Raw genomic sequence first — 22924 nt, 5'->3', positions numbered from 1 at the left:
TTGTCACTCACCCATTGCCCTTTTCAATTGTCAGGAAAATTTCATCTCCTTTCCCCTAAAGAATTTGATTTTTATGGTTCGAAGGAAAATGACCTCACGTGACCATTAATAAGAAAGTGACTTCTCTAGAAAAAAAAATGCTATCAAACAATGTAAAAGTTAAAAATTAAATAAAGAAATTACTTTTTTCTTAAAAAAATTTGAGATATCAAACTCGACCTAACATTATATTACGGTGTTATTGGGTTCTTCCGGCAACAATGGATGGGCCTGTACTAGCACTGCTGCCACTGTATAAGGAAAGCCCATACCCTCCTCTTGGATGCATACGCATTATTTATTATTTATTATTATTAATGTATAAAATTGGAGCTTTGCATTCATTCAAGTTCAACGCTCGCACGTGTCACTCGTCGCTGAGATTTGGAATTAGAAACACGCAGTCAGATGATATCTGTTGATTTCGCCGATCTCAACGCTCTCTCCCCTTTTTCCTCTCTCCCATTACACGTGAACGTGATCCCTTTCCCTTCTTCATCCTCCTCCTCGCGATGCTAAAATTTATTTTCATTTCTCAAGAAGTTTTTTAATTCGAACAATTTGTATGAGTGAATTACTAACATTTTTATTATTTTTTAATTTCATAAAATAACGAAAATTATAGACCGTTGAAGGAAGGAACCTTTCACTCACTCTCTCAATCACTTCGACGACTTCACTCCGGAGAGGGGACTCTTCCGTCTTCTTCTTCTTCTTCTTCTACTGTCTCTGATATTTGTGGTCTCTCTCTCTCTCTCTCTCTCTCTCTCTCTCTCTCTCTCCGCATATTATATTATATTCCCAAACAGTCCCTTTTATCTCTCTTTTGGAAACATCTGTACAAATATCTCCATCGACTTTGTAACTTCTCAATTCGCTCTATATAGTCTAATATCTTAGCTCAGCAATTTTCCTGCAACTTGATCTATTCACGTGATTCTCTTCAATTTTCGCTTGGCTTTTCTACAAGAATCCTCATCAGGGGGAGCTTGAGGAGTTTGCCTCTAAGATCACGTCTTCAAAGAAGTTTAGATTACATTTCTGTGGTCAGATTCCTACCAAAGTTTTAAGTGAGAGAATTCATTTTGCTGTATACTTCTTCAATTCGGAATAATTCATTTTGAATAACTCTTTGACCTTGCATGAAACTGTTTGCCTTATTTAAGTTTTAGCAAAAATCTGGCAATTTGTAGAACAGTTTGGACGCTTAGTTTTAATTTTATTCCATTTGATTTTATGATTGTCATCCTGTGTTGATGTTATGGCTTTCGTAAGATTTAATTAATTATTGTTGTTGCTTCGGATTGATTTTGTCGTTTGTGGACTACTTGTAGAAGCTATACTAAAAATTGCTAGGCATGGGGACTGTAGAAGAAGTCAGTGGCAATACTAAGTCTGGACTTTCTGCTAAATCTGGTGTACTAGCCAAAATTCCGGCTGTTGCGCATCCGCTGGCCGAAGAACCAGCCGAGATTGCATCCAACATCAATTACCATGTCCAATACAATCCTCATTTTTCCCCTTTCAAATTTGAGCCAGAGCAAGCATTCTACGCAACAGCAGAGAGTGTTCGCAATCGTCTGATACAAGTAAAGACTTCTTTATTTGTCATCTGTGAAGGTTTTGGATTTGAAGTTACTGCGCCTAGAAATTTATCAGTTCCTTATAGATTTATAAACTCATTTTTTCCATAAGGTTGAAACAAAAAATGGTGTTATTTGTGTTATGCCTGTTGCATCTATTTGCTGAATGCTAACTTGTTGTCAAAAGTAATTTACCTTGCTGGTACCACAAATTACCTGTACTAAACTTGAACTGGACTAGGAAAGTCTCCTTTGGTATCCACTGGATTTTATTATTTCTTACGGTGCAAAAGTTGGCTGAAATAGAAGTTCTTTGGTAGCTTGGTCTAAAATACAAAACGAAACAGCTTTTTGTGATAAAAAATTTAATAATCAGGCAGAACCACAGAAGTTAAACATTTTACTGGATCGCATCTTCAGACAGAATATGCTTAACACTGCTCAAAGTCTCACCTGCCAGATTCAGTTGTGGTAGACAATTTCTTTTGGAGAATTTGCCATGATACATCTGATACATGCTTAATATCATGAATTACATCATAATACTAGAAATGAATGCACACATAAATGCATGTGATTTGGTGTTGTCTAATAAATCCACTTAAGAAAAAATACGAATAGAGATTTTAATGCATTTATAAAAAAAAATAATAATGATGGAGATAACATAACAATTAAATGCATATATTAGGTTTTATAAATAAATTAAATTGTAAAAACACTAAATATGAATAAAAATAGTTTTAAATAAAATTAATGTTAAGTTAATATTAGTATATAGAGGTTGGAAACATGTAATGAAGGGAGGCAGGGAGAGAGAGAGGGGAATTAAACCTTATAAAGAATGAAGATATACGATATGTTAACTTTTTGGACTTTAAACTCTTATTAAGCTTGTAAAAGAGGTTAATTGGAGATTAAACGTAGCTTATCTGCATTTATTTATTTATAAACTGCAGCTGATCAAATGGTGTCTGTGCTATGTGGCTATTTCTTCTGCAGCAATGGAATCAAACCTATCTTCACTTTCACAAAGCCGATCCAAAGCAAACATACTATTTATCCATGGAGTACCTACAAGGACGATCTCTGACTAATGCAATTGGAAACCTGGACTCTCAAGATGCATATATTGATGCTTTGAATAAGCTGGGTCATGACCTCGAGGAAATTGTTGAGCAGGTGTGATGATGTCTCAAATACCTTAATACGTTTTGCATAAACTTTGAAGCATTTGCTAATAGTCACAAGACTCGCAACAATTAAGTATTTTATAATAGACGTCTGTGCATTCATTTATGACTTTGTTATGGACTATCTTGGTAGAGAAGTTGAATCTAGCTCCAGATTTTTTTTCTATTAGCCTTCCTTAAAACACAAATAATTCCTGTGTTTTTCAGCTGCAATTTTGTTTTTCCTGCCTTCCTTAGTCTGCATGTCTACTAAGTCTTAGAAGCAGATTATGGATTTTCTCACAAGTAATTGTTTTGTAGGAGAAAGATGCAGCTCTAGGTAATGGGGGTCTGGGAAGGTTAGCTTCATGCTTTCTAGACTCGATGGCAACATTAAATTTGCCTGCATGGGGTTATGGTTTGAGGTACAGATATGGGCTGTTTAAGCAGTGCATTGGCAAGCAGGGACAAGAAGAAATTGCTGAAGACTGGCTTGAGGTTTGATTTTCCCCAACAATGTTCCATTATATCCATTGAAACTATCAAAAGCTGATAAGCCTACATTTTTGTGAGAGTGCAGAAGTTTAGCCCTTGGGAAGTTATCAGACATGATGTTGTCTTCCCTGTAAGATTTTTTGGTCAAATTGAAGTCCATGCCTCTGGATCGTAAGTGTGACTTGGAGGTCATCCCTTCATAAATGTTTAAAGAAATGTTGCTTATACTTTAGGTTGAAGAGTGCCATTAAAACTTTTAGTTTGATTTCTCTATTTAAGTTTGCAGTTGCATGTGATTCCTCATATTTCTACATGTTGCACACGCTATCTATCTTTCTGACTATGTTCAGGCGGAAATGGGTGGGTGGGGAGGTTATACAAGCTCTAGCATATGATGTACCCATTCCAGGATTCAAAACCAAGAACACTATCAGCCTTCGTCTCTGGGAAGCAAAAGCTGGTGCCGAAGACTTCAACCTCTTTCAGTTTAATGATGGACAGTATGAATCAGCTGCACAGCTCCATTCTAGAGCTCAGCAGGTTGGTTATTCTTTACTCTATAGAGGAGTGTGAATCACCCTTTTTGGGGTGCAAACATAATTCATCAAATGCTTCCATGAGCACTTACAGTTTTCATTCTTGCATCTAAAATGTTATTCTCTTCCAAACTCTTCTGATTTTCTATTCTTGAGCTGTAAATAATACATGGTTACTATAGTTGTGCGTGTGTTTACTTTTGAGGAGTAAATTGTCAAAGAGAAAATCCATGAATGGAAAGATTAGTCTGTCCTGGATCAGAACTGCAAAGGTTTTTTCTTTTTTTTACTACAAGTGCTTAGATGAGATGCATGCAACTTCACCAAGGGTTTTTTTATTTTTGGTTTTTGGTTTTATGTTCATGGGTGCTTCTTCTGCATCCATGAACATGTTTCAATTGCTTTAGCTAGTAATTACAAGCAGATGTGGTTTTGCAGATCTGTGCTGTCTTATATCCTGGGGATGCTACAGAAGATGGAAAGCTACTAAGATTGAAGCAACAATTTTTCCTGTGCAGTGCATCACTTCAGGTTAGCTGATTTTTCTTTTCTTTGTTGGTTGAGATCGCTCCAAAGTACTAGGTATCATTATGATGCTTCTGCCGGAAACATAACCTGTTGCGATTATATATCAAAAACACCTCAGGTTGAGTTTATGAAGGTGCATTGACCGAGAATGTCTTGGGTTTTTAGCTGAAGTAGATTTAGCCCTTAATGTTTCACTACTGAGAAAATCAAGGTTTTTTTTATTAATACATGGGTGAGACATGAACATATTACTTCCCACTCGATTTTCTAATCATGGGGCATTCTCAGGACATTATTTTCAGATTTAAGGAGAGAAAAGAAAAGGGTGTGCGGCAGTGGTCCGAATTTCCAAATAAGGTTGCAGTACAGCTGAATGATACACATCCAACTCTGGCTATTCCAGAGCTGATGCGACTACTAATGGATGATGAAGGACTTGGATGGGATGAAGCTTGGGATGTGACAACAAGGTGCAATTATCTCTCTTTCATGTTCTGCTTGCATAATACTTTATCTCACAACACCAATTTCTTTCTGCTCGCCACTGTTGATATTTCATGTTAAATAAATAATGTTTTGTGCTAGTGAATATAACAAAGAAAAGTTTTAAACAGGACAATTTCCTATACAAATCATACTGTCCTTCCCGAAGCACTAGAGAAATGGTCACAAACTGTGATGTGGAAACTTCTCCCTCGCCATATGGAAATCATTGAAGAAATTGACAGGAGGGTCTGTTCACCCCCGTTCTGTTTTCCTCTTTAAACATGCATATTGTTTTAGATTTTCTGTGTAAAGAATTTTATTTCTTGCAGTTCATAGCCATGATAAATTCTAAGCACCCAGGCCTTGAGAGTAAGCTTTCCAGCATGTGCATCATGGATAATAATCCCCAAAAACCAGTTGTACGAATGGCAAATTTATGTGTGGTGTCTTCACATACGGTATGAGTTCATTCTTTGGAGATCAACAGGTTGATTATATTATATACCCCATTCATCCAAACCCCTTTTAGAACCATCAAGGGTCCTGGTTTCACAAAGTGAAATGGTAAAAATTAAGTTACATTATATTATTACCACAGTAGTTCTTTTCAAAACATCTCCATACTGGATATCAACTATATTCTCATTGTTGAATTACAACTGTGGTTTTTGTCTCTGATCTTTGTTCAATAGTGTACTTGTAACTCCTAAAACGCAGATCATGCTATCAGGGAACGTCTTCTGTTACACACACACACCCCTATATTGATCCCTTATCGTTTTACTTAACCCTGTTTCCTTTTGCTCTGCCAATGCTTTTAGTCCTTGATCCACTAGTTGATGATCTCTTATGAACTGTTGGTTAATTTCATTTGGAAGTCAGAAACTGATTTGTTGTTAGCCATCTTGTGTAGGTGAATGGTGTGGCCCAATTACACAGTGACATTTTGAAGTCAGAGTTATTTGCAGACTATGTCTCTGTATGGCCTACCAAATTCCAAAATAAAACCAATGGTATAACTCCTCGTAGATGGCTCCGGTTTTGCAGTCCTGAACTTAGCCACATTATCACGAAATGGTTAAAAACTGATGAATGGGCGACCAACCTTGACCTACTTGCAGATCTTCGGCAAGTATGTACCAGAGAGAATATTTGTATTGCATTGAATGTTATTGCTGTCAGTAAATTTTTTGTTTGGTGGTAATAAAGTTGCTACTGAACCCTTTTCTCCAAACAGTTTGCTGACAGTGCAGCCTTCCAAGTTGAGTGGGAATCAGCCAAGATGGCTAACAAGCAACGATTAGCTCAGTACGTACAGCAAGTCACAGGTGTAAGCATTGACCCAAATAGCCTTTTTGACATACAGGTCAAGAGGATTCATGAATATAAAAGACAGCTGCTAAATATTCTTGGTGCAGTTTATAGATACAAGACATTAAAGGTATGGTGAACTCATGTGCAAACACCTTTAATTGTTCAGTACTCATGCTTAAGTAGCTTTACCTTGAACAAATTTCAAGATGTTTGCTGTCTGCAGGCTCTAGGTTCTTGTTATTTTCACCAAATGCAGCACAAAAATTTATGTATTTGTGTATATATGCATGTATATTGATTACCTCAATAGGGTCTGGAATTCACAAATGTGTTATAATCTCTTACACTAGCTCGTTCATTTCCCTGTTTCTCATCTTGATTACGCAACCTAAAAAAAAAATTAATAACTGTAATTCCTGAGGTGCCTTAACTGTCTTCATCTACTTCACTTTGTTGTCTCTGTGACTGTAATTCAACTGCCACAAAATTTTCTGGTATGACTAGTCTATCACAATATGGATAACTACTATGGTTTTCCTGCTTCTTATTATGATAAAATCCTTAAATAGTAAAAATGTTTTACAAGCAGTCAGTTAACTAGAACTCTGCTTTAGTCTTTGATGTATATCTTCAAAAATACCAATATCTCTTGGGTAGATTTATTGAGTGCCTTGTAATGGATTGGTGATAGGAAATGAGCCCTGAAGAGCGAAAAAGAGCAACTCCACGCACCATCATGATTGGAGGGAAAGCATTTGCAACATATACAAATGCAAGAAGGATAGTCAAGCTAGTGAATGATGTTGGTGCTGTTGTCAACACTGACCCTGAAGTCAGCAGCTATTTGAAGGTAAATAATTTGTATAAACTTTTTGCCACATGCAATTTTCCCGCTGTTGAGTCAGTGGTAACATCTGAAACAATACTTAATATGCCAAGTTTGCCTTCTTGTTTTTCCCTCCTGTACTCGTTGTGTGCCACTAGTTCCCTATATTGAAACTACATGTAGCAGTTCTGAATTTATTTGACGGTGTTTCTCCCAGTGCACTTTGATTAGCCCAGGGGAAGGCTGCACTCTGATGGGAAAATAAACAGTCAGCAGAAATTCTTTTTTGTTTAGAATAACTGGTCATTTCATTTAATCTGCAAGCCTGCAACCATCTTGGAACACTAAGAAATACATAAAACATATACTATTTGGAAAGAATAGTTTTAAGACATCTGATTAGGTATATATTGCCAAACACTAAGAGGGCACGTGGCATATATATTCTAACCCCTAAACTTGCACGTTTTTTTCATTTAGACACTCGAACTTTTTATTGTTTTAAAGACACCCCTGAATTATGCAATTTCGAGTTAATTGCACCTTTGAACTTTTTGTTGTTTCAATCACCCTTGAATTCATTGTGTGTAATTGACTCGAAATTGCATAATTCATGGGTGCAATTGAAATGAAAAAAAAAATTAGAGGTGCAATTGACTCGAAATTGCATAGTTCATATATGTATTTAAAGCAGCAAAAAGTTCGAGTGTCTAAATGAAAAAAACGTGCAAGTATTGGGGCTAAAATATATATTTGGCCCGGTAATCATCAAGTTGAACAGAATCACAAACCACATTGTCATCATCCTCTCTCATATTTGATTAGGTATTGTTTCCTCTAGCTTTACTAACCATGTAGTCAATCAAGATAGTTGATTGGTCTTCGATCACTAGCAATATGCTATGTTTAAGGACTTTTTAATTTATCAACTGTCTAGATTATTGGTATGGTTGTATATGGAGTTCACCAAATGACTGTGTTAGGCCCCGGTTCACTTGACTTATCAAAGAAGGTCCAAGGGGTAGCGATCAAGGGCGAAGGTGTAAATGAGCTGGCTAGCATAATAGCCAGCCATGTGCGTAAGGGGTAGAATGGGGAATTGCTAGTGTAACAACCCAACTATTGCATAACAGAATTCGGTTAAGGTGTAGAGTGAGGAATATGTATGGGGTGGGGGGGTAGAGAGAGGGGATAACGCTGGTTTCTGGAAGAGAATTTGGGAGAGAGACGGCCTCTCAAATGCCCTGGGTGTTCTTGTTCTTGGTTGGAGATCCTGATAGCTATTGAAATATTGCTTGCTGATTGAATTTTCTAATTGGGAATCTACCAATTTGGTATTAGAGCGTCATCGATCCTAATGGTGAACCTGATCGACTGAGTGGGTGAATTGGAAGGGAGGATGGAAGGCATTGAACGGGGTGTTGATGCTATGAGAGGAGAGGTTCAATCGGTGGAGAAGAATGTAGCGGGCTTGTTGGAACAGTTCATTTGGATGAGAACCAGATGGGAAGAGCAAGAGAGGGAGAGGAAGAACAAGGAGAAACTGGGAGGCCAGCCGCTGGACTTCGCTCTGGATTCTGAAGCGACACCGGAGGTTGGGGTGAGGCGAGCTGCAGCAGAGGACCTCGAGGGAGGTTGGCAACCTGAACCACACGGTCACTGGCTAGAGATGTCGTTGTTCGATGGGGGTGATCCAGATGGATGGATCTTCAGGGCCGAGAGGTATTTTTCGGTGAATGGGTTGACGGACATAGAGAAGATGGATACGGAAGCTATATGTTTGGAGGGACCTTCCCTCTCGTGGTTCCAGTGGGAAGAAAAGCGGCGGAGAATGAGTACTTGGGAGGATTTCAAGCTGATGTTGCAAAGCCGATTCCAACCCACTCAAGAAGGGTCGGTAGAAGAGTGTTTTTTAGCTCTTCGACAGAGAGGGACTCTCTCGAATTACCATCAAAACTTTGAGGCATTGGCATCGCCTCTGGAAAATCTACCAGAAGCTGTGCTAGAAGGGCACTTCATCAACGGTCTCCATCCGAAGATCAAGGCCGAGTTGAGGGTGTTGAGGCCAAGGAGTTTGGAGCAAATGATGGACCTGGCGCAACGAAGAGAAGAGAGGAACCTTGTGCTCCGGGGAAATGCAACTGGATCGACTTTGAATAGAGGTCAGTCCGTTTCATTCGCTATTCCAAATTACCAACGTTGCGGTCCTCATCCCTGTGTGCAACCAGCTTCTAAATCTTTGGCAGCGAACTCCCCCTATCCATTTCGGCCCCAAAACAGTGGGAAGGTGAGTAATCATCCTTGGAAACGGCTTAGTGAGGCCGAATGGAAGTCCAAGCGAGATAAGGGCTTATGTTTTAGGTGTGATGAGAAGTATACGATAGGCCACAAGTGTAAGAATAAAGAGCTACAGGTGATGATGATGATATATTATGAAGAAGTAAAGGAGGAGGAACAATAGGTAGAGGAAGAAGAAGACAACCAATGCATTAGCCAAGAGAGGGAGGCAGTAGGGGAACCAGCCTAAGGAGGTGAGGCCATTGAGTTGTCTATAAATTCTATGGTAGGATTGATAGCACCCCAAACAATGAAGATAAAAGGGGTGATAGAGCAGCAACCAGTTGTGGTCCTTATTGATGGAGGAGCAACCCATAACTTTATTTCTATGGAGTCGGTGCAGTTGTTGGGCCTAATCAGGGAGGAAACAGCAGGGTATGGTGTGATTATGGGGACAGGAGTGGCAGTTCAAGGGGCTGGAGTTTGCAAGGGAGTGAAGCTTTAGCTCCAAAATTTGCAGATTGTGGAAGATCTCTTACCCTTGGAGTTGGGAAGCTCGGATGTTATTCTGGGAATGAAGTGGCTAGCAGCGGTGGGAAAGATGAATGTGGATTGGAAAACTCTCACCATAAAGTTTCAAGTAGAGGCATGGCTGTAACTTTGTAGGGGGATCCTAACTTAAGCAAGACATTGGTATCTTTAAAAGCTATGGTGAAAGCATTCAAGGAGAAGGGGGAAGGGATGTTGCTAGAATTGGGGACAATGGCAATTGCTAAATTTGAAGAAGATCATATAGCAGTTCCAGAATTGTTGAAAGGGGCATTGGCCAAATTTGGAAGGGTGTTTACTGCTGTGGCGGGACTGCCACCTAGCAGGGAAAGGAATCATGCCATAAACCTAATTCCGAGATCCTCACCGGTGAGTGTAAGACCCTACCGTTATCCTTATTTACAAAAGAATGAGATTGAAAAGTTAATGGGTGAAATGTTGGCCGCAGGAATCATTCAACCCAATTCCAACCATTTTCCAGCCCAATATTATTGGTTAAGAAGAAGGATGGAGGGTGGCGCATTTGTGTCGATTATAGGGCCTTGAACAAGGTAACGGTTCCAAACAAATTTCCCATTCCGATAATAGATGAGTTGCTTGATGAGTTGCATGGTGCTAGGGTCTTTTCCAAACTTGACTTAAAATCTGGTTACCACCAGATTTGAGTTAGGCCTGAGGATGTTCCAAAGACAGCATTTAGGACTCATGAAAGGCATTACGAGTTCCTAGTGATGCCTTTTGGATTGATGAACGCTCTGGCTACATTCCAAGCTTTGATGAATGAAATTTTCAGAGATTATTTGAGGCGTTTTGTGTTGGTGTTTTTTGATGATATCTTGGTGTACAACAGCAGTTTGGAACAGCATGAACAGCACCTAAGATGTGTGTTAAAGGTATTAGCGGACAACCAACTGGTGGCCAACAGCAAGAAGTGTGTGTTTGGGTAGCTGGAAATTGAGTATTTGGGCCATGTTATTTCTTATTTGGGGGTTTTAGCTAATAGCAACAAGGTGCAAGCGATGGTAGATTAGCCTACTCCAAAAACAGTAAAGGAATTGAGGGAGTTTCTTGGGCTTACGGGGTACTATAGACGCTTTGTGAGAGACTATGGTAAGCTAGCTCGACCTCTAATGGATAGATTAAGAAAGAACAACTTCTTTTGGGATGTGGCTGCTGAACAGGCCTTCCAACAACTCAAGGCTAAAATGGTATCCTTACCCGTTTTAGCCTTGCCCAACTTTGAGAAGCCCTTCATCATTGAAGTTGATGCCTCGGGGCATGGAATGGGGGCTGTTTTGATGCAAGAACAGAGGCTAATCGCTTATTTCATCCAAGCGTTCAGTCAGTTGGGGAGGAAGAAATCAATTTATGAAAGAAAACTCATGGCCATAGTGTTTGCGGTGCAAAAATGGAGGCACTACTTGTTAGGCAGAAAATTTTTTATTAGAACGGATCAAAAAAGCCTCTTGATAAAGCAGCGGGAGGTAAGTCTTAAATATTTGAAATGGATGGTAAAGTTGATGGGATACCAATTTGAGATACATTATCGGGCTGGAATGGAGAATAAGGTGGCTGATGGGCTGTCTAGAATCTGCCACACAACAGCTTTGATGGCTTTGACAGTGCCTAGGGTGGTCCAATTGGAGCAGGTGGCAAGTGAGGTAGATGCTGATGCAGGGCTGCAAAAATTAATCCAGGAGTTACGAGCTGACCCCTCCTCCTATCCTAATTTTCAATTAGTGGACAAGCATCTCCTCTACAAGGGACGGCTTTACTTACCCAAAGGATCCGCACTAATCCCGTTGATACTCCAGGAAGGGCATGATGGGAGTGGGAGGTCATTCGAGGTTTTTAAAAACTTACAAAAGGGTGTCGGCGAATGTCTATTGGTCGGGTATGAAGAAATATGTGCATCGGTATGTAAGTGAGTGTACAACTTGTTAACAAAACAAATATATAACCCTGTCACCAGGGGACTGTTACAACCACTACCAATTCCTAACCAAATTTGGGACGACATCGCCATGGACTTTATTGAAGGACTCCCAAAATCTAACAAGGTGGGCTCGATCTTGGTTATGGTGGATCGACTTAGCAAGTATGGGCATTTTATTGGCCTTAAACATCCATTTACAGCTGGGGATGTGACTGGAACTTTTATCAGAGAAGTGGTGAGGCTCCATGGAGTTCCTAGGTCCATTGTGTCGGATAGAGACAAAATTTTTATGAGCAGATTTTGGGAGGAGATTTTTCGGCTACAAGGCACCAAACTCAAAAGAAGTACAGCTCATCATCCACAAATGGATGGGCAAACCGAGGTACTCAATCGGACTTTGGAGACCTACTTAAGATGTTTTGCTTCCTCCAAACCAAAGGCATGGTTCACTTGGTTACCTTGGGCTGAATTATGGTACAATACCTTCTATCACACAGCTGCAAAGTTAACTACCTTTCAAGTAGTGTATGGGAGGGAACCACCTCCCTTAGTACGGTTTGAGAAGGGAACTACCCCTGTCTCGATGGTGGGGCAGCAGATGATTGAAAGGGATGTGATCCTAGATGAACTGAACGCCCAACTATTGAGGGCACAAGCAGTAATGAAGAAAAGAGGCAAGAGACTTAGTTTATTTGAAACTAAGGCCATATCGACGAAGATCTTTGGCTGCTCATGCAAATGAGAAGCTAGCTGCCCGTTATTATGGCCCGTTTGAGATTGAAAATGAGGTAGGTCCTGTAGCTTACAAACTGAAACTGCCACCACATTGTCAAATCCACCCTACATTTCATGTGTCCCAACTACGGGAGGCCAAGGGTGCAGTGAAGGCTACTATAGAGCTGCCCTAACAGCTTAATGAAGACCTGGAAATGGTGGTGGAACCCTCAACAGTGTTAGGAGTGCGGTCGGGTGCTGGCAAGAATATGCAAGGAGCAGAAGTGTTGATCCAATGGAAGGGGCTTCCACCATTGGAAGCCACTTGGGAGCCCTACTCAGTGATTCAGCAGCAATTTCCATTTTTCCACCTTGAGGACAAGGTGAAAGTTGGGGAAGGGAGTAATGTTAGGCCCCCGGTTCACTTGACTTATCAAATAAGGTCCAAGGGGCAGCAATCAGCGGCAGAGGTGTAAATGAACTGGCTGGCATAACAGCCAGCCATGTGCGTAAGGGGTAGAATGGGGAATCGCTGGTGTAACAACCCAGCTATTGCATAACAGAATTCAGTTAAGGTGTAGAGTGAGGAATCTGTATGGGGTGGGGGGGTAGAGAGAGGGGATACGTGAAGGATCCATAAACGAGGATACATAGCATGCAACGGAAGCGGTTTTTAAAAAAACTTTCCTCGTATTGATTAGAATCTAGGAAACTTACTTTTCCTTCGGATTACCGGACGGAATGGAGCGATAGGAGGAGGATGAGCGGGAGCTTCTTCGCGTGGTGGAGACGACGGCTGTCCTGCAATCCTTCGGCTCCTTCGCATCAGAACTTGAAGGCTCTCTTTCGATCTTCCGAAGTATGACTCGAACTCGTGGCCTCTCTTTCGGTGAAGAAGAGTGAAAGAACCCTGGATGAAAAATAACCAAAGAGAGAATATATAGAGAGAACCCTAGGGTTAAAACCCTAGTGGGCCAAGTCCATTTAATTAATTTTCTAATTGGGTTAGCCCAATTAATTAATTAAAAACTAATGAACTATTATTTTATTCTAGCCCAATTAATTATGGACCATTCTGAATAAAATAATTCTCTCTCAATGTAATTCACCCAACAAGCCAAATGTATTAAATAATACATGAGTTATATCGAGCTACCCCGGGGACCAAAAGACAAATTATTCACGGCTACTAAAATGACCAAAATATCCCTGCTACCTAGTAGCTATATTTTGTCATTCTAAGTGTTCCAACTATCACCATATGGTAACACTGACCCCACGAATAATTTTGCATATGCCATGTCTTTGACCTACTGGTGTAATGACGAAAATATCCCTCTGCGTAACACCCATCATTTAGAAAGGAATAATGTACTAACACCTCTCTAAATGATTTCTATCATCCTTAGATCACTAGTCCAATAATCCGTGACTACTCGAATGTACTTGCTTATCACTGGGAGCTACCCAGAAGCACACACTCTTAAGTCACGTTCTCAGGGTCCTGGATTATTTGATTATTCTTGGACAATCACAAGGGGGTGAATCACAGAAACTATCTTGTATTAGTCTGTCTTAGCTAATTAGAAACCATACTCCCAACTCAAAAGGTTATTGATCTTTGATAGACCTCACCTACAGTGAATCTAAGAATATAGCTCTAGGTTCACTAGACCACCAACTAATACTCAAGTATTAGAGTACTCGTCCACGTAGTAGCAGTGATAGACTAGCTCCATGATAATTAGTACTTTGTCATTAGCTTCTATCATAGGTCCACTCTACGCATTCCAAATGCGCTTGTACAATTAGAGTAAACGGACTGTTTACTGGCTAAGGCAAGCCATCCTCCATTAGGATCTATTGTACAATGATCTTATCATGATAGAATGCCCAGTTCTATCAAAAGATCAAGAGTAATATTTTCTTGCTTATTAAGTACCCATGATTCATGCCTAACTGTGAAGAACGACCCATCACATGAATCACTTACTTAATAGCATGGACACTTTTCCAACAATTAAATGCAAATATTATATGTGCCATAAACTGAATAAAAGAAACATCATTACCATAAATTAAACAAAACGTGTCTTTAGGGCATACATTTCCAACAATACGTTGGTTTCTGGAAGAGAATTTGGGAGAGAGAGGGCCTCTCGAATGCCCTGGGTGTTCTTGTTTTTGGCTGGAGATCCTGATAGCTATTGAAATATTGCTTGCTGTTTGAATTTTCTAATTGGGAACCTACCAGACTGTTATATGTTTAGGCTTCTAGAGCAATTTTTTCCACAGGCTTGGAAAAAAAAAATCCATAGGTTAATAATTTTTGTTGTAGAGATTTTTTCTCAACATGCTTAACATAGTATTAATGATACTTCCTCATCATAGGTTGTCAAGATTGCCTGTTCACAGGTTTTCAAGATTGCCTATGAATGTTCTGGATATTATTAATTTGAGAAAGACAAATTGGTAATACTTTAAGAACTAGACTTCATCCTGTCCCCCAATTAAATATTAAGAGATAGAACCCTAGTAGTGATCCATTAGTGGATCTACCATTTTCCTTCGAAATTTGATACCACTTACTCATTCTTCTTATGCCAATGCTAGCATTGCAATCTTTCCATGTTCCAGTTCTCATTCATGATATTACAGCAAGTCTATTAAACATTTTCTGCAGAGGTTTATGACATTTAGTGACCCAAAATAACATGCACTTTACAAAACAATATCTTTTTTGATACCGTAAACTAATGTAATGGCTGACTATTTTGCATTTGGTATAATAAAGAGTACCTTGACATGCTAGCTAACATCATGACTGACCTTTGTTTCATACTACCATCTGTAGGTATCTTGACATGCTATAAGCCTATAATGTAGTTATGGAAATCGACATTTTTTGATTGTCCAAACTTTTCAGCAGTATGTACCTTTTCCAGTTGCTATGTTCATTTTGTAATGGTTTCAAAACATTTCAGGTAGTTTTTGTTCCCAATTATAATGTATCCGTGGCAGAAAAGCTTATACCAGGAAGTGAGCTATCACAACATATTAGCACAGCAGGCATGGAGGCAAGTGGCACAAGTAACATGAAGTTTGCACTTAATGGGTGTCTCATTATAGGAACATTAGATGGGGCTAATGTAGAAATAAGAGAGGAAATTGGAGAGGAGAATTTTTTTCTCTTTGGTGCAACAGCAGATGAAGTACCTCGGCTGCGCAAGGAAAGAGAAAATGGACTGGTAATAAGTTGTGATTCTCAATGTTTACCACAAATCAATTTTCATTTTGAACCACAAAATGCTTCTAAAGCCAATCATACTGTAGAATACTTGATCCATATTTGACAGACATCTTGAATAAGAAATGAAGTATCTAGTCCTTTGATTGTAATATCTACCAAGGATCTCCCAAAGGAATTAATCTGGACATAGTTTCTCTTTTTCATTGCTTCTCTTGTTGGCATGCACATGGGCTACAACATTTGTCCTAATACATAGTTTTTGGCTGCTTGTTCTACAGTTCAAACCAGATCCTCGGTTTGAAGAGGCCAAGCAATTCATAAGAAGTGGAGCATTTGGAAGCTATGATTACAATCCACTCCTCGAGTCCCTGGAAGGAAATTCTGGTTATGGTCGTGGTGATTATTTCCTTGTTGGTCATGACTTCCCAAGCTATATGGATGCTCAGGCAAGAGTAGACGAGGCTTACAAGTAAGACATTTGCACCTGAATAAGAATCTTAGTTCCTTTATTGGGAGTGTAGCCATAGATGGTCTTTTTCTCATTTTCATATAAATGGTCTTCATGGTCAAGGGTCCATTTATCTAGGTTGGGTGACTATTATTAAACCCTATACTTGACTATTCTTTCTTAAGACGACATTTATTTCTTATTTCGGTTCCTTGTCATCCTGTGAGTTTCTGGTTGGCCTTCTCTAATTTGAATCCTGACATCTTGCCCTGCTTGCAGGGACAGAAAAAGATGGATAAAGATGTCTATACTCAGCACTGCAGGGAGTGGCAAATTCAGTAGTGACCGGACAATTTCTCAGTACGCAAAGGAAATTTGGAACATAGAGGAGTGCCGTGTACCATGAACTACATGACGTAATTCACCTCCTCCTTACATAACTTTCATTTTGTTAAATTCCTGCCTTGAAAACATGAGTTAAGAAGAAAAAAAGAAAAAAAAAGCAAAAAATAAATAAAAGAAGACAATGTAACACGTATCTGCACTGTAGCCACGCGGATGGCATTAATAAGCTGTATTTGCTTGTACTCTTCTGCGCTTGTATTTACCAAGCAGCCAGTTTCAATCTTGCTATTGTTGTTTATTGAAGAGGTAAAGTCTTGTGTCTCGTGTTATAATGCATACAAAAAGTCCAATAATGCTTGCCTGAACATCTGTTTTGTTTTCTAGACATCTAGGACTATGCCCATCAACCACTTTTAACTACTTACCATGTCCATAGGGCTTGCTTCGGGTTTGATTTTGGTTATTTTACCCTTAAAATATAAAGGTGACCAGGTATGATTAGCACCAGAAAGAACAAAGGGGCATCAGGAATCTCGGGGTTGGACTTGCCATATCTGTTTCTATTGTTCAACATTAGGTAATCCAAACTCCAAATCAAAGTGTGCCGAACTTCCCGTGGATAAATTGGACACTGAAAGAACTGGAAGATCAGAAGTCCAACATTTTAAGGACGCGGAGAAAAGATCCAACACCATAAATAATTGGTTGCCTTAAAAGATCAATAGAACTCCCAGTAAAGTATGCATAGGGTTTTACTACAACCACATGATATTAAACTCGCACCTGCTCGCAATTAACTAAATTCCAAAAGTCATTGTCAAGCAGACCTAGAACTAACAGACTTTGAAACTGATCTGGAACGTACACTCCAACTACGGCTCCTGGAAGAGCTCCTGGAAGAATGTCCACCCCGCGAATATTCATACTTGTGCGAGGAGCCACCAGATGTACTCCTCAAGCTCCTCGGTTTGGGGGAAACACTGCGAGAGTAGCTTCTCCTAGACCGCCTGGGTGAACCACTTCGAGAGTAGCTTCTCCTCAAACTTCGCCTTGACCTGGGAGAGCCACTGCGTGAATAGCTTTGTCTAGAATTCCTCCTTGACCTTGTTGAGATGCTACGAGAGACAGATTGGCTGCGGCTTCTCTTGGAGTACCAGTCAGCTGGTGAACGCCGCCTGGAGTCGTAGGGGGAGTAGGAGCTATCACGCCTTCTTTTCCTGTAATGACGATCATCCGGGGCATAATACCTTGAGTCGTATGGGGAGTATGACCTTTCCCGCCGGCTTCTTCTGTAGTACCGATCATCTGGTGATTGGTACCTGGAGTCAGAAGGGCAGTGTGACCTTTCACGCCTGGAGTCATGAGGAGAGGCAGACCGTCTACGCCTGCCAACTGGTGACCTGCTGTAAGGTGAAAGAGATCGCAAATATGATCTTCCACGGCAGTAAGGAGGAGAATACGAACCGTGGCAGCCATAATAAGGTGAGTACGATCTCCTTCTGTGATAAGGAGAGTAGGATCTGCTTCTACCTCGTTCAGATGAATAATGGGGAGAACGGCTCCTTGAATAAGGGGAGTAACTTGGAGAATGACGTCGTCCTGCAGCAGTGGAAACAGAAATGTTAACAAGCTTATCTTACAAACCGAGGCAACCAAGAGGAACACAAAAGAACTCTCATACCTCGGATTGTTCTCAACCCAAGATACCTTCCTGGTGTAGGAGTCCGGCCTCTCCGCCTCCGAGCCTGCAGAAATAGATGGCATGAGATCATGAAATTCACCATCCAATCACAGCAATGCAAGGCACCCCAAATTGGACTAGTTAATACAAAGGGGCATATAGATGCAAAGGTTAGTATTAAGCAAGAAATAAGCAAAAGGCTAAATTGGTAGAGAAAGAGAAATGCAGGGGCATACAACCCTCTGATATAATAGTCTGATATTTGCTTGATGTGTTTGATTTGATTGGTTAGTTGTATTGACTTTGGTGAAGAGCTGCTACACACAGCTACCTGCTGCCAAGAAAACTTTAGGCAAAAGAAGCAAACAACTTTCAAACACAAAGAACTACTAGCAACGTACATACATCGCCTACAGAATTCAAACAAATATAGCAGGAGTGTTATAAACCTAAGCAGCTTGGAAAAGCCAGATAGAAATTGGATTAATTATACCTTTTCCACTGTAATAACCCGGCCCTCCAGAACAGATCCATTCAAATATTTGATGCAACGATCAGCCTCTCCAACACTGGACATGGTCACAAAACCAAACCCTCGAGACTCCCTTGTCCAGGGATCAACCACAAGGTGAATATCCTCTACCTGAAAAGGCCACATTCCTATTAACAAGCATGCAAAAGAGCATCTCAACCCTTAACACTGAAAATACTCCCTACACTTCATACACCTACAACTTCTACATAAAAAAAGAAAAGACTTCACACATTAACATATTATTATCATTTCCTACAACTATTTCAAACCAAAAAATCCAGGAACAAGTGGGGTTCCATAAGTGCTCCACCAAACTAAAACCACAAATGAAGAAAAAGCTACAGAAACAATTGGTACAACTATAAACCAATATCAAATACTTAAATCTGACTTGCATTCTTGCAACTCATTTCATACATAAAGACATATTGAAAATTGAGTCAATAATTAATACACTCCACATTACCTTTCCCTCTGTTGAGAAATGCTTCTCAAGCTCTCTCTTTGTTATCCGAGTTGATAATCCTGTCACATAGAGATTGTTTCCAGGATTCTCAACACTTGACTCACAACTCCTGTATGCTATGTCAAGATTAGATGAAGGAAACCACCTCAAAAACAAAACAAAACTGAGTAAAGGGAATAAATACAGAAAACAATAAAAACAATACAAAAGAACATAATTGGGTTGCAAGGTAGCACCTTGATCGGCTCCTTGATATTGAACTTGACCTTGACAATGACCTTGAGACAGACCTATACCTTCCATATGGGGAGCAAGAATGAGAATATCTAAAATAGACGCAGCAAATAAAGTGTGAGAGATGACTCCCAAAAAAGAAAAAAACAACTGCACATAAAATTAAATCCAAATCCAACACAACTACTATATATTTCCTCTAGTATTGGATGATCATGAACCACACCTTGATCTTCTGGAGTACGACATCTGCAACAACCACCCAAAAGCAACAACTTAGTACAATTATTAATAAAATATAAAAGTACAATTAAGAAACAAAGACAAGTCAAATGATTATTCTCAAACAATGGAGCATCCATTACACCATGCAGCAAAGAGTTAACTTTTCCATCCACATCTCTCAATAATCATATCATATTAAGTGCCTACACAAGAGTCAAGCACAGAAGTTGTGACCGCCCAATGAGGAATGAAAAAAGGGAATAGAAACCTCCATTAGTACTCAAGCAAGAACCCATCTTAGTATTGCAGTCACAAGATTTGCACCAGTAATATTTTGCATACAAAATATCCAAAAATACGCAAACACAACCCAGGAAAACCAGCTGCAGTCTGAAAGGAGTTCAACTGATGACATAGAAATTTCCAGATATGACAAGTTTCTTATATTTCGACGGATGCCACAGATCTGGAGTCTCTGGGGCGCAAGACCAGTTGCCATCAGAAAAGAATTCATTGACTGACAGAAAGGAATTCAAGAACTATCACATCTTTGAAAGGTCTGGCATAACTGCATTTTTAATCTAATCCTCAGGACCAGAACAGTATGCATGAGAACTTCTTTCATATCCTTGCATTGCCTCACTTCATTTTCAAAGCAACTAAAAAAAATAAAAATTATTGGAAATAACCAAATTGCTAACAAGATTATATAACTGTCCTACAGAAGCATTTCATTATGTCCTATTATAAAAACATATATCTCTATCTTGCATAAATAATTTAAACTCCTTTAGTCCTTTTGGTTGGTAACTCTGGGATGTGACAGTCAAGTGACTCGAGTCTAATACATATAATTTAAGTGCGTACCCCACAGTGACTAGCAAAAAGTCTGTCCTTACAAGAACTTCAATCAAGAAAAATCCAAATCTTTTCATGATTGATCACTAAGTGCTTGTGAGAACCAGGCGACACTCTTTATGCAACATACTTCTGAAGTAAGCCATATTCCCAAATTATATTTGTTAATACATAAACTTATTATCTGTGGACAACATACATAAGACACTAATGGCCTGAATGTTAAGAACTTTGAGCAACCAACGGTAGTAGTTTCAAATGCTCTAGATTACATTTGGTGAAACGTTTTCCCCCTAATGATTTGTGAATACAGGCTAGACTCTTATTACCAAATGTTAACCAACAACAATAACACATCACATTTTTATCACATTATGTTGGGTCAACTACACAAATTCTAGCCCGCCAGTCATGTCTATCTATGGTCTTATCTTATGTAAGGCCCTTACACCTAAGTTTCTCCTATGAAAATTTTCTTTTCATCTTCCTCTACCCCTTTTTCTAGTTTACTGAATGTTAAGCAACGACAAACTTGTGAGAATACCACGAATCAAGCCTCCTGTGAGTAGAGTTCATGGATGGAATGAAACAAATTATTAACAAAAGAGGCAGGAGACACCCAAAAAAGGCTTTCCTACTCTTTAAGTATGATATAAGTTATAAGAGTTTTACAAAAGATATATTCATGCAGTTGACCCCATCTAGTGAGATTAAAGCTTTATGTTATTGTTGCTGTTTAGCAGTTCATTTTCATTCTTAATTTCCTAATAAGGAGTAAAAACAAAGAAAGACAAGAGTTCAAAACACGCAATAAATAACAAAGGATCCACCTCTATAAATTTAAGACACGATTCAAAAGCCAAAACACATTTCAAAATGCATATGTTTTTATTTTCAATTGGATCAAAGCTCGTGCCATCATACCAAGGAAACCAACGGTATAGCAGAAAATTAGCAACCAATTGCTCGCTCAAACTCTGATAACAAAAGTTGAACCGAAGTACCACCTGAATTAACCACAAAACGGTCCAATCATAGATGGATCAAGTTTCAAATGATATATTAGGATTCTCCTCTTTCTCAATCACAAAAAAGACCTAAAACTATGAATAATCCAAAGAATTTGAACGATCCATTAGAACTTCCCCCTTTCGAAATCATAATAAGACCTAGAAAACTATGAAATCATCGTATACTGATCCAACGAGTTTGAACAATCTGTTAGAACATTCCTTCTTTCTCAATCACAATAAGAGTTAGAAAACTATAACATCATTGCATACTAATCGAAAGAATTCGAGCAATCCAGTTCCGATCAGTCGATCCAAGACACGAAAATCGCAACTTACCATAACGAGTCCTGAACACACAGTAGCACCGAAGACGGATCCACGGACCTCTCTATTTTCTTCTGTTCGTAACTCCGTATCCGCAGGCAGGATGGCTTTTCTTTCGGCGGTAATCTCAAAAGTGGAGAACCCGAGGGGGAGAAGGAATGAGTTTATAAAGGAAGAGGCGAAACCGAAGTTTCTGGAGTGGCGGACGCGAAAAATTATTAAAATAGGTTGATTTCTTCTTGTTCTGTGGTTCAGGTTCCCTGCGGGTGACCTCTTGATAATCTCCATGAGGCAGAGGGAGCCAATTAAAATAATTAATAGAAAATATTGTGGATTTGCTTTCTATTTCCGCGCCATAAAATTTAAGGCCTTGATATGTTATTGAGAAATTCGCATAGTAAATTAGAGATAAAATAAATTTATAAATTTGAAGGATAAAATTGTATAATTATAAAATTAAAATTTTAAATTTTAAATTTATTTTATTTTTAATAAACTCGATCTATCTTATTTAAATAGACTAAGTTTATGACTACAAATTAAATTTGATACTTTACATTGAATATTATTTTGAGATTTATAAAATTATTTGACACTTAATAATAAAACTTTTAAGGTGTAAGGTTAACTAATTATAAAATTACAAAATAAAAAAATTTTAAACATAATAATCTTTAAGTCAGTTTTCTCTCTATAATTATGCCTTAGTGATATTTTAAAATGGGTTGCAAAAGAGATGATAGAAGTTCTAAAAACCTCAAATTATCATGTTTTGATTTCGTTATCTGGAAGGGTTTTTAAACTTGAAGTTGGTTATTTATAATTTGATGATTTATCTAATTATATTATAATGGGTAAACTGTAAAAAAAAAATATTACCGTATCATCCTAGTCTCAATTTTATAAAATAAAAATAAAAATAAAAATTTTCAATTCATCTACAAAATTTATCTTTTTTGTTTTAATTGTAGAAGGTCATTAGTTTTTGTTCATTTTTATCATTAAAATAATAAATAACGACATCCTACAATTAATAAAATAAATTTAGTGTATGAATTAAAATTTTAAAAAATTACTTTTAAAATTAAAA

General features: G+C 38.8%; 2 protein-coding genes across 17 annotated transcripts; one reads left to right on the top strand and one right to left on the bottom strand.

Annotated features, from left to right (window-relative positions):
• Positions 1–436: 436 nt before the first annotated feature.
• Positions 437–16801, top strand: LOC127796505 (alpha-glucan phosphorylase, H isozyme). Of its 3 annotated transcripts, none has more exons than XM_052328685.1 (16): positions 437–780; positions 1374–1628; positions 2625–2804; positions 3116–3292; positions 3375–3460; positions 3640–3829; positions 4264–4356; positions 4642–4823; positions 4968–5085; positions 5169–5297; positions 5753–5971; positions 6077–6280; positions 6845–7003; positions 15440–15703; positions 15984–16174; positions 16433–16801. In XM_052328685.1, the coding sequence occupies exons 2-16, from the start codon at positions 1398–1400 to the stop codon at positions 16557–16559; spliced, it is 2550 nt and encodes an 849-aa protein (XP_052184645.1). In that variant the 5' UTR covers positions 437–780; positions 1374–1397; the 3' UTR covers positions 16560–16801. The 3 variants fall into 3 exon arrangements, with proteins under 3 accessions (XP_052184645.1, XP_052184637.1, XP_052184629.1); XM_052328677.1 differs by having other exon boundaries at positions 438–1085; XM_052328669.1 differs by having other exon boundaries at positions 438–1109.
• A 391-nt stretch (positions 16802–17192) lies between these two features.
• Positions 17193–22012, bottom strand: LOC127796522 (serine/arginine-rich splicing factor SR45a-like). Of its 14 annotated transcripts, none has more exons than XM_052328698.1 (8): positions 21847–22012; positions 21422–21504; positions 19641–19663; positions 19417–19506; positions 19181–19325; positions 18673–18822; positions 18180–18510; positions 17193–18097 (listed from the first exon to the last, which is right to left on the bottom strand). In XM_052328698.1, the coding sequence occupies exons 3-8, from the start codon at positions 19661–19663 to the stop codon at positions 17316–17318; spliced, it is 1521 nt and encodes a 506-aa protein (XP_052184658.1). In that variant the 5' UTR covers positions 21422–21504; positions 21847–22012; the 3' UTR covers positions 17193–17315. The 14 variants fall into 14 exon arrangements, with proteins under 14 accessions (XP_052184658.1, XP_052184719.1, XP_052184679.1 ...); XM_052328759.1 differs by having other exon boundaries at positions 19181–19296; XM_052328719.1 differs by having other exon boundaries at positions 19181–19289.
• Between the last annotated feature and the right edge of the window lie 912 nt (positions 22013–22924).

This window comes from Diospyros lotus, chromosome 1, assembly GCF_014633365.1.
Source record: "Diospyros lotus cultivar Yz01 chromosome 1, ASM1463336v1, whole genome shotgun sequence".
Taxonomy (NCBI): domain Eukaryota; kingdom Viridiplantae; phylum Streptophyta; class Magnoliopsida; order Ericales; family Ebenaceae; genus Diospyros; species Diospyros lotus.
Note: the sequence above shows the minus strand (reverse complement) of the source record. Positions and strands in the feature narration are given on the sequence as shown.

What these genes read in the sequence shown, in the direction of transcription:
- LOC127796522 (XM_052328799.1), bottom strand. An exon ending in ATATCAAGGAGCCGATCAAG is followed by an intron (nt 19,326 to 19,416) that starts GTGCTACCTTGC and finishes TTTGTTTTTGAG; the next exon opens with GTGGTTTCCTTCATCTAATC. An exon ending in GGGTTATTACAGTGGAAAAG is followed by an intron (nt 18,511 to 18,672) that starts GTATAATTAATC and finishes TCTTGGCAGCAG; the next exon opens with GTAGCTGTGTGTAGCAGCTC.
- LOC127796505 (XM_052328685.1), top strand. Translation starts at nt 1,398, where the DNA reads ATGGGGACTGTAGAAGAAGTCAGTGGCAATACTAAGTCTGGACTTTCT. An exon ending in TCGAGGAAATTGTTGAGCAG is followed by an intron (nt 2,805 to 3,115) that starts GTGTGATGATGT and finishes ATTGTTTTGTAG; the next exon opens with GAGAAAGATGCAGCTCTAGG. An exon ending in AGGAAAGAGAAAATGGACTG is followed by an intron (nt 15,704 to 15,983) that starts GTAATAAGTTGT and finishes CTTGTTCTACAG; the next exon opens with TTCAAACCAGATCCTCGGTT.